Genomic DNA, 11,468 nt, shown 5'->3' on the forward strand with positions numbered 1-11,468 from the left:
CCTTGTGCATCTATAAGACTTCAGCATTAGGACAGGGAGTTACAGAGGAAAATGAGTGGTTTACAATCTACAAGTCAAGCTTCCAGGTACAAATTACCACCCTACCTAGAAGCAGCTGACACATATTACCAGGGGATATTCAGCACAACCTATGAAGCCCTGCTCTGATCCAGGTTCTCCTCCTGAGCAACCTTGTGAGTTATTGCAGGAGGTGGGAGGCAGCCGGATACAGAAACCGCACTAGTAGTCTGACTGCAGCAGAGTTGGCTTCCTAGCCCTGCTGAAGGCACAGATCCCAGAAATCTTAGCAGCAGAAGTTCCTCTCAGGTAATTAAAAGAAATTTAAAATCCCAGTTAAGTGGAGTCATATAAGAGACTGAAACAGCATGAACAAATGCTTAAGTACTCCACCTCTGCAGACAAGCCTTTGTAAGGATGCAAGAGCAAGGCTGTAACATTCCTGCAGCTCAGAGGTCCCTCACGCATCAACAACATTAATACAGCTACTGAGAATTCATAGACAGCAGCACATCAGAAGCATGGGCTTGTGGCACAAGCTGCAGCATTGACAGCAGATCTCCCACCACCACTCTAGGAAGTTCCACCAACCATAGAAACAATCTCAAGTTTTCAACCACTTTTCCCAACCTGAAATAAATGCACTTGGAAATCACCATTAGATTTTATTTTTCTTCATAACTGTGCAGTTTTTAAAATTCTACAGTAATGATGAAGTCATAGGCTATTATGTTCTTTAAGTGTGGAAAGAGTTTTCAAAAAACAAAGACCATGCACTACAAGTGAGGAACAGGCCATTGACTCTTCAGCTGGAATATACAGACATTTTCAATAAATACTGATCACTTTAACACTTAAATGGAATGACATGTTCAGATTTCTACACAGTTCACTATGAAACAGCATGGCAAGTTACATAAAAGCTTCAACTTTAAGGATCCTTGCTTTATTGTTAAATTAATTACTTCATTAGAAAAGAGAAATGCAAGAATATTTGAACTTGAGTGTCACCTGGACAACTTTTCTCCCCCTTATTGTTGGTAAGCTCCTGTTATCAAGATAATTCCATCAGAGCTGGCAGTTAAAATATATATAAAAGAATCCCCCACATGACTTTCAGGAGTTGTTACAGGTAAATACCTTCATGAATTTGGAATGGGTTTTCAAAAACTGTATCTTGACATTTATTGCTTTTACTTGTAAACCTGAAATCCAGTTTATTCCATTGAAGAGCATCAGAAGTACAGAGTTGGTGAGATGCATGTGTTACTTCTATCTTTGTGTTCTGGTTAAGAAGAAAGAAAAAGATGAGCCACACTCAAGAACACACATACACCTCCATCTACAAAACCGCCTACACAGACTAAAGCAGAACAAGGCAAGTCCTAAAGGAGCAGTATTTAAAAACATCAAGAAACCTAGCTCATCCAATGCATCTGAAAAGTTGGGGGTTTTTTTCTCCCATGCTTGGCCATAATTTAGGTGGTACACAAGGAAGTCTGGCTCTCCTGCCAAGAGGAGCAGTTTCTATGCATCGAGATTTTGGAGAGTCCAAGGGTGTAGTTCACTGGAACTGACAGAGGAACAGTGCCATATATATTCTTCATGCTTAGATTTAGACTGGTTCCTGGCTGCTAAAGGAGGAATGTGAGGTCAGAACAGGAACCCATATTTGTTACAAGTATTGCAGTTTTACTGCTTGCCTGTTAGGCTAGCAACATGGTCTCAATACAGACCACTCAAGTGAGAGACTTGGAGGATGCAAGAGAGACCACCTTCTGATACATCCCAGCTCACCTTGACTATTGCCAGCCTGAAGGTGCTAGCCAGCATAAACTTGCGAAACTGCCATCTTGTAGAACTCAGGTGAAAGGGGCATTAGTCTTACTAATAGACAAGTTTGCTACAAGACGGTTTGAGAGACTGCATTCCATAGGTTTCCATCTCTTCCTCTTCTACCCCCAGAAGAAGAGACAGGCAAACATGTTTAAGTTAGTATGTATTTGTATAAACACCAGAACATTTTGCTATACAATAGAAAAAAAAAAAAAAGGTTGCTGCTCTTATGTTCTCAAAGGAGCCCTGAAGACCTTGGAATACCTGTATCCTGCAACTATTACCTCTGTACCACATGAATTTCCTATTTTGAACACAAACTGAAAGCAAGCTTGAACGATAGTAAATAGCAACTACACTCCTGCAACAGGTAAAAATGCCACGTTGCAGCTGCTTACTCCTTCACTTTAGATATGTAGTCAGCCAGTTTGTTGATACTATCCTCTTGCTGTTCTAGAGCATCCAGTATGATGCCCATCGGGGTCTTCTTCAAGCCTATTCCTTCCATCTTGTTCTCCAGCTTGTTCTTTATGTTCCGGAGCCTCAGAGAAGCATGGACAAACATCACTGCATGACAGAAACACACTTATTAATTGTTAATGCCCAAGGAATGCATAGTTCTTGCAGCATTCATCTTAAGACACACTCCAACACCATGACATCACTGGAAGATGAAATCTCAATGACCGCTTAAATAACCAGAGGTACCCATTTAATAACAACAACATTAAAGATGGCTTATGTTGTTTTGTGTACCCTCCCCCCCAGTTTTGTTTTGGGATCATTTTAACTAGAGATAGTAAAGGCAACAGCCAATTAAGACTCTGCAGACTTATTTGAGAACGCTCAAATCACACACCCCTAGCCCCCCAGAGAAGAGGAAAAATACTTACAGAGGAGAGGAAGCGTGATCCCAAACATGAACACCATGACATCTCCCAGATAGGAGATCAAGAAGTAGCTAGACAGCATGATGACCACTACAAATGTGGTTGGGTACTGCTTCTTCAGCCTGCGGAGTATATCCTTGTTGTGTGATACCCACACAAATCCCACGAACACCAGCACCACCACAGTACCGCCAATAAGCATATTCAAGGGACTGAGAAATCTGGAGAGAAGAAGGGAAAAAAAACCCCTCATCAACAGAAGCACTTCCCACCAGGAACCCTCCTACCTGTGCAATCAACACATTCACTTGATCTCTGACACAGAGTTAGCAAATCCCAAAAGTAGATGGAGCCAACAACCAGTTGCCCAAGGGATTGATCTTTTCCCTACACATCACCAAAACCAGGCTCAGCCTAGGTCTTCAAGATGAACTAGCTTTTAATATTACCTTGTTTAGATTCACAAAATGGGAAAGGTAGGGGAAGACTGAGTAAAGGAAGTTACTTCACTATTTTTTATTTCTGAATAAACCTTCTTATTGGCTTACTCCCTGCAAAGTTTAACGAACATGCAGCAGGACCTGACTAACATCAGCACAACAGATGCGAGCCTAGTCCCAAGCAAGCATGCCTGAGAAGCAGAAGGAACTAGAGTATGGGATAAAGGTCTTGCAGGAAGAAGAGCCAGGCCTGGCAAGAAAGTCACTCCAAGGTTTGTGTTCTATTGCTGTTATTGGAGTTACCAAGCAAACCGAGCCATCGAGTGGATCAGCTTTGGACTATAAACAGCAAGTCCCTTTTTTGGACCAGGGCAAGAACATCACCTGCTCAAACCACTTTCCCAAGTATTTAGCGCTTGCTTAGAGTCAAGCTTTCAGCAATGACTTTGCTTAGCTTGTTTCTGTACTCACATAAAGTCCAGGCTCTATTATATTTCACTTATATAGTAATAACTATATGATTCCATGTGCATTCTGATTTACTTGCTTGTATGTACACTGATCTAATTTCACAGCAGCTGAGGGGTCTGAGCTGCTACAACTATGACAGCAGCGTAAAGCCAGATGCAGTCAAGATTTCTTCTTGTAGACCTTGCAGTCAGTCTTATTGTTCCAAAGCTAAGAGGCACAATGACTCACCACTCCACCCCACTACCAAGGGGGATGCTATGGTTTGTGGTATGTGCTTCATATCCAGCACAGGCAGAAGAACTCTGTTGTTGGACTGGTATGCCAACGCTCTACCTGCAGTGTCAGAGAGCATTTTCCTAGAGAAGGAAGAACGCCCCAAGAATTATTTCAGAGCAGAGACTGGCTCTTGATTATTTAAGTTAGTTGTGCCAACAGGAGGCAGGACAACTGGATGGAAAGAGATTAAAATTCAGACTAGTTGCCCACCTGCTTCTGCTACTCATGCTGAAAAGCCAACAGGGCTTTTTGGAAGTGGTGAGAGGGCAGGCTTGCTTGTTGTGTCTGAGTCACTCCCTGTAGCCAGCCAGATTATTTTTAGCTCTGAATTGTCAATCTTAAATTTCCAGGCTGGAAAAAGTGAACAGCATTGCTCTGGAAAGAAATCAGTTTCATCTGTGCTCCTTTACAGCAGGAGGAGGGTGACTCATGACTGGACCACACTAGTGCCTGGCTTATATACATACTATTGGACATACAAGATTTTTAAAGTAGAAGTCACCTCCACATCACAGCTAGCTTGGAGCAAAAATGGCCAAACTTATTCAACTCACAGCAACCAATTTTTTGTTCCCAAAAATCTATGGACAAGATAATCCTGGAAGCAACGAAAGGCTAGGCAGAGCTCCACTCTATATTTTCCATGTATCTGGTAAATACTCTCAAAGCTTTATGTTCTCTACCATTCCCTCTACTCTCATTACAACTTCAGAAACTGGTGGTGAAGAGCAATCCCTTCATATTTATAAGGAAGAGACCAAAGACTTCCTTGCTCTACACCTCTCTCTGATATTACACAGGTTCTTTATAACTGACTGGCTGGCTGTAAGGGATTTGAAGGAAAAAAAAAAAAAAAAAAAAAGAAGAATGCTTCAAAAGATCCCACTTTCCTGGGGAAAGTTATTTGAATTACATGTTTTCTGAAGTGGGCTGCATTCCAACGCGTACAAGGAAACAGTGAACATAAGTATCAAGTGAAGTCATTCAGAGCCACATGAAAACAGATGGGGATAGCAGTTGCCACTAAGAACTGGTATTCAAATTATCAGCCATGTGTCCACAGACTTCAATACTGTTGATTACAGTACTGGATAGGGTGTCATATGCCAAGCTCCCCTTTACTGCTTGACTTGCCCACAGCATAATTCACAGTGCTAAGATTCTCCTAGAAATTCTTATATAGAAACTTCTTTTCCAGCAATGGAGGTTTTCAGGAAAGCAGACCTCCATTATGCAGTTTTGCTCAGACCTGCTGGCACGCTGCTCTCGATAACACAATAGCTAAAGAAAAAAAAAAAAAAAACAAAAACAAAAAACCATGGACACATTGTTTTAGAACACTGGTGTCTGGGGAAAAAAGAGAGCTGTATAATGCCCTGGAAGTCACCTTATAGCTGAACCACCAACATTGATATTGGCCTTATTTATATAGAGATCAGAACACAATATGCCAAATTCATGCTCAGACAAGAAGGCTGGAAGTCTTTCAAAGCTGCAGAGACAAGGTAAATGACCAGCCACTAAGCATGTTACAAGATACTTTCTAAATATAATTCCCTTTAGCAGGGATTTATGAGACCTCTCAAATACCTAAAAATGTAATGCACGGAACTATTAGCATGATAATGGTATAGTAACTTGAGTTTACACTGCTCAGATGACTTATGGGAAGAAAAAAAAATATCTTTTGGGGTTGGAGAAGAAAACTGCTAATTTTCACCACTCTGAAAGGAGGCAGTATGGCAGGAGGAAATAGCGTTTGGGGTGCTAACAGCCCAGAGTACCCTAGCTGGATGATCTGCATTGCTTTCTATGGCAGGCAAGGTACAACTCTGATAGGATGCTGTGGCCTCCAGTACAGCTGGGACAAAGTGTCAAGGAAAAGCTGTCACCTAGATTCAGTTCCAACAGTGTCGCGGAGCGACTTGCATTGCAATCACATTCTAGGTGCCCTTCAGAGACCAAGTTTCCTTCAGCATCTGCTTCAATACAAAGTAAAGAGCTAGGAAAAATAAAGAAAGAAACATCCTGCCTGGCTGCAGAGCCACAGGCATTGTCCTGTGCCAAGTAGCTCTGTGGGACGCTTTGTATTTGTGGAAGTAGTATCAGAAGACAGCAGAGATAAAGCAGCTGGGAGTGCCCTTGCGTGGAAAGAAGTACTGGTAGCTAAGCAGCTACCTCCGGCCAACAAAGTCAGATTAAGATGAGGTAATTTTTTTTTTTCTGGCTTCATATTTCTAGACTCTGCCCTACATGCATCACAAGACAGGTTAGATTTCCCATATAGGTGTAGGAAAGCCCAAACTGTTTTCAGCAACTTACCACATCACCTGTTGACAGGTTATTTCACATCTGCACACTTGTGCACAGACTTATAGCAGGAGAGGCAAGCAGTTACTTGGAGAATATATGGCTACAGCATAGGGGAAAAAAGAGCAAGGCAAGAGGCCTCCAGCAGCACAAGCCCAGAAATAAGACAGGCCACATAAAAAAAGCAAAAGCAGCTAGCTCCATCCTTAAATCATCTCCATTTTAGATGACTGTCTCGGGTGATTATTCAGCAGTTGCTGTCACATCTGTTTCTTTTGCATGTGACCAGGCAAGTCTCAACAAAGGCACTGAGTTGGAGACAGTCACTGAGAACAGCATCTTTTTACTTAGAGCAGGTCAGTTAGGCCATTACATCAAATAAGCATGAGAATTCTTTCAGAAGCCCTTTTGCTCCACCATGTTCCAAGTGGTGGGCAGGTGAGAGCACTTAATTGCTTCCTTCCTCATTTGTATTAACTCAAACAACATTAAAGATAGAGTTCTGCCTCCTCTCTCCCCATATTTCTAGCTTCAGTGAGGTTATATAGCTCTAACTAGAGGTGGCACGTAAAACTATGCATGGTGTGCTGTCCCAGGTGATAGCCCTCAGCATCCACAGATTTAGCAATACTTCTTTACTTACTGTTGCTCCCTTATATTGCTTTAAGAACAGGAGACAGAATTTCTGCAGAATTGCCAGACTGTTATAAAGTTACATACTAATATTATTATGCAACATATGTTTTAGAGCAATGTGTGTTGTTCACTCATTCTTAATCTTTCATTAGGCATCAGAGACACTGAGCATTTTGCTGCTCTGGAGTCTTTGTTTTGGCAAGGAAATCACTATAAGCATGTCAGCTAAGGTAATGGTCTGGGGAAGAAAAAGAAGAAAGAAGAAAAAAGATACACGCTTGTTGATTGCTAGGTGTTGTGCAGATAGACAGTAGAAGTTTTAGAGAAGAAGTGGCAAAGGAAAGAGACATTGAACCTCAGGCTGCAGGGAAGACATTATGCCAGAAGAGAATGAAGACTCTCTTAGATGCAGCACTCTGAAATCTGATACACCTTTTAATACTGTCAGATTTAGAAACTAATTTTTAGCAAGTACATGGTAACAAAAGCCTAGAAGAAATTACCTCAATTTAAGTGGTTAAGTTTGAACTGCAAGACAGAGAAGCCTTGTTGGAGTAGGTGAAAGCACAGACAAATTCCACTTATTAACCAGACTGATTGTTTGAGGGAGAGCTGCAAGCTGTTGTGGGAGGCACTAATTTTAATAAATATCTGCGTAGCACTCACAATGACAGGGCCCTGGCTCAGGGTAAGAATGGGCAGTCCATTTCCTATACAACTGGGAGAAAGGGCACAAGTTGATTTAGTAAAGATCTTGGGTTTTATCAGCAGTCTACTGCAACAATGTTGTAGGGGAAAAAACCCAACTAAACAAACAAACAAAAAAACAACAAAAAACTCACAGCACACCAGTCCAGATATTAATTCTTAAATGAATTTGCAGGATGAGTGGAAGAGACAAGGCTGCTATCACCGGCCTATATTAGTAGAGTGGTGCTAATTCAGTAGTTTTAGTTTCTTCTTCACTGATTTATTATTTTCTACCTAGTCCTGTAGGCTGAAAGTAAAATTTACACGATTGCAAAGCACAGAACTTCAATTTATATGTAACAGTAGCTATGAGAGAAGGCAAACGAAGGGGGAAATGCAGGGAAGTGATGCAGTGGAGACCACTACAGTTCCACTACGCTCACGGTGAGGTTATTCCATGCCTTGCAGAGAGATGGTGAAAGACTGGAGAGGTCAACTTCGTTGTATGAGAGGCAATAAACTGAAGCCATGGCAATAAGCATTGTACTTCCAATATCAAGAAAGCTCTAGGCTACAAATTCCACATCAGCCCAGCACCACCACAGCTACCAAGTACTACAGCAGCTGAAAATATCATCTCTATGTTACAAGTTTGTCTATATAATTAAATGGTTTAAGAACAGGTAGAGTTGATCATGGGCTAAGTTTAGTTTTGATCACAGAAGACCACTGCATTCATTAGCGGTTTTAATAATCCTGTCCCTAAGCCTGTATACAGCCCTGAAGTTCCTAAAAAGTCATGATTCATCTTTCATCACTCAGGGATTCCTGCCCATTACAGAATGAAGTGCAAGACAACAACTTAGTCATCAATTCAAATTTATCAGGAGAACTTTCTTTACCTTTCTCCCAAAGCCACAGTCTGGCCAGGCAAAGAATCTTTTTACTACAATAAATGGATAGGTTTTCTCTATTGAAGTGCTATCCTGTTTCCTTTAGAGTTCTTCTCCCATCTCCTTTTACTTCAGTGTTAGAATAATCAGGTTTGCCGTATACCAAAGGCTTTAAGACATACAATAAAAAAAAGTTATTTGAGATCAAAATCCCACTCCAGGTGTTCCTCATCCATAAGTTTTTAACTCAGAGGGTTAACACTCAATATTAAGATATCAGAATTGCAGTTCTGATATAAATCTCTACCTTCTGTGGCTTTTTTCCTCCTCCTCCACCTTCCACCTCAGCAAAATAGTGGGAAATAAGTGGGAGATATATCACCTTTGATCTGAAGAAGAGGGATCATTGCTCAAAATGAGGAAGGAATTTAGGAGACTGACTAAAGCTGCTGCCATCCCAGTTTTACAACCAGAGATATCAAAACTGTTTACATTTTTCTCCCTACCTTCTTGGGGAATAGAGCTGTGCCCCCGCTTTCCAGGGCCCCTGTGATTTGCTTACTCATTTACAGCTGGCTGCAGCATCTCACTGCTAAACAAGGGTAGATGAACACAGAAGTATTGACCAAGCTGGTATAAGAACAGCAAGACCATGGAAGTCTCATTTTACCAGTCTAGTAGTCTACTGAACTGACTGCAACATATCCCCACCAAAATGAAGAGGGAAGCCTATGCCAGTATGCCAAACCTTTAACCATCATACGCATCAAGAAGAAAAAGTAGGGTTCGCAGCCCCTCCCTTCACAGAGTGCAGGCCAAAACTCTCTACAACCCAGAGAATCTTCACCAACTTAGATGCTGGGTCAACAGCTTCAGAACCCTTAACAAGATGCAGACTGCTTAACAAAAAGAAATAATATATGGATTTAGGGGAAGAATTTTAAGCCTCTGCAACACACAAGATACACTTCAGCCAAAACCATTCTGGCCTAGTGGCTGGGCAATTCTCCAATTTAAGCATTTGCGCATTGTTTGTTATGAAGAGTGGAGTATTCCAGTTTCCATATTAAAAGCTTAATCATCAGCCTCTGCTGCACATCTTGCTTAAGAGCTTTCTGACCAAAGACCCTAGAGCAATACTTGAAGAAGAATCACATAAGCTTTGACTCAAAATATTATTATAAGGTTATTTCCCAATGGTCTTCAGCAAAGGTAGGGCTGACAGAACATTGTACCAGCAGATGGTCCTGCTTCAAAGGTCTCAATCCTGCCCACCAAAGTTAAATGAATGGGTACCTTATTTATTTTATATTAAAGGTTTTTCAGTATGAGCTAGCTCACAAATAAGAAAGGCTCGTTCTGTCCCTTGGATGCAAGCTTAAAACTCTAACAGAGAGCAGAATTAATTTTTTTTTTTTTTTAAATGCAAAGTGAAGCTTATCTCAGTTTGAGCAGTCACATTGGACAGATTTAGCGAGGAAGAACAGATCACTGCGCAGGATGCAGCTCAGTTTTTCAGAGAGCAGCAACACCCAGCACACAAACCCATCGCTGCTTTCTGCCAGATGCACAGTGCCCTGCGACAAGCTGGGTGCCAGGAGCCCTCTCCCTCGGGCAAAGAGGAAGGGGAAGAAAAGAGGAAGTCCTCCGATCTGTTAGATCCCCATCAATAAATAAATCGTAACCTAACAAGACCCCCTCCACAAGGGAGGCTGTAACCAGGCCTTATTTTTTTAAAGTATTATGATCAGTGACACCAGGTAAACCAGAGGTTTACAGAGAGGCAGAGGAAGGGAAGGCAGCTTCCCTGCTCCTGCACCGCGCCATCCCACCCAGCAGCGCAGCGCCCGGGTGCCGGAGCCGGGCCAGGCCCCTTCCCATGGCACCGGGCCGAGGCGCAGCGCCGCCCGCCCAGAGAACGGGGCCACTCCCGAGCCCACCGCCCCCCCCGGAGCCCACCGCCTCCCCCCGGCCCCTCCCCAGCCGCCGCTGCTGGGTGGGAGCGAGGCCCACGCACTGACCCCACGATAGAGACGACGGCGGCGGCCACCATCAGATAGTTGGTCTGGTAGTAGAGCAGGTTGCTGACCACCCGGTTGTTCCATTTCGAGATGTCCTTGAAGTCGGGCCGGGCGAAGCGGTCCGACCCGGGAAAAAAGTCGTCCCAGGCCCGCAGCGGCGCCACCTGCACCTCCATGTCTGCCGCCACCCCCGCCCCACCGCCGCGCAGGCCTAAGAGCGCCGCGGCACCGCCCCGGGGCGGCTCTGGCCTCGCCACCGCCCGGCCCCGGCCGCTTCTCGACGCGGGGAATAAACGCTGCTGAAAGAGCGAAGCACAAACGACAGGCGTGTGTCACACCGCACCGCCCTTCGCAGGCCCAGGAGAGGCAGCCGACAGGGGCGTCTCGCTGCTGCTGCTGCCAGCAGTGGCCGTACATTCATTGTTTCTTCAGCAAAAGATGACGTACACTTAATACTCACATAGCAAATCCCGTTCGCGTCCTCTGTGAAACAGGGAGTCGGGGGCCGAGTGTGGCCACGAAGCGGCTGCCCCAGCCAAGGGGGCACCGGGGGGCATCAAGCCCTCGCAGGGAGGCACTGCTAGTTAGGGCAACCACACCCCAAACCCTCCAGCTTCGGAGAAGGCTGATGCCAGCAGCTGTGGCAATTCGAAGCCCAGCAGTCCCTGTGACAACGGTTGCTCTTTCAGTGCTTTCACGAGCGCATGCTGTCCATGTGTGCATCGCACAACACCCCAGGCCTGCTGCGCCGCCATGCTGGGCAGCAAAGTCCTTCTCAAAATGGAGGCTAGCAGGAAGCCGAGCACGAGTGCAGTGCTGGAGGCTGGCAGCTGCTTCTCACAGCCCCATCTGCGAAGGATTTACATCCCTGACGTTTAGCAGCCTGAGGCCTGAAGTGCAACCCTCGTAAACCTTGCTCGTCTGCTTCCCGCCCTGGGCTCGGATGGGAACTCTTGCATTGGCTTTGGAGAGTGAGGGCTCCTGCGT

The 11,468-nt window shown here is 44.1% G+C and overlaps 1 protein-coding gene across 2 annotated transcripts; it reads right to left on the bottom strand.

The window, feature by feature from the left end:
* Positions 1 to 670: 670 nt before the first annotated feature.
* On the bottom strand, positions 671 to 10,916 carry ARL6IP5 (ADP ribosylation factor like GTPase 6 interacting protein 5). Of its 2 annotated transcripts, XM_054838179.1 has the most exons (4): positions 10,482 to 10,789; positions 2,748 to 2,965; positions 2,253 to 2,421; positions 671 to 1,303 (listed from the first exon to the last, which is right to left on the bottom strand). In XM_054838179.1, the coding sequence occupies exons 1-4, from the start codon at positions 10,655 to 10,657 to the stop codon at positions 1,291 to 1,293; spliced, it is 576 nt and encodes a 191-aa protein (XP_054694154.1). In that variant the 5' UTR covers positions 10,658 to 10,789; the 3' UTR covers positions 671 to 1,290. The 2 variants fall into 2 exon arrangements, with proteins under 2 accessions (XP_054694154.1, XP_054694155.1); XM_054838180.1 differs by having other exon boundaries at positions 671 to 2,421; positions 10,482 to 10,916.
* Between the last annotated feature and the right edge of the window lie 552 nt (positions 10,917 to 11,468).

This window comes from Grus americana, chromosome 11 (genome assembly GCF_028858705.1).
Source record: "Grus americana isolate bGruAme1 chromosome 11, bGruAme1.mat, whole genome shotgun sequence".
Taxonomy (NCBI): Eukaryota; Metazoa; Chordata; class Aves; order Gruiformes; family Gruidae; genus Grus; species Grus americana.

Bases quoted from the DNA above. Each gene is read 5' to 3' on its own strand.
- ARL6IP5 (XM_054838179.1), bottom strand. From the start codon at position 10,657: ATGGAGGTGCAGGTGGCGCCGCTGCGGGCCTGGGACGACTTTTTTCCC. The intron at 2,966-10,481 runs GTCAGTGCGTGG...TCTTCTCTCCAG, and splicing joins GCCGTCGTCTCTATCGTGGG to ATTTCTCAGTCCCTTGAATA. The intron at 2,422-2,747 runs GTAAGTATTTTT...TCTGTCATGCAG, and splicing joins GATCACGCTTCCTCTCCTCT to TGATGTTTGTCCATGCTTCT.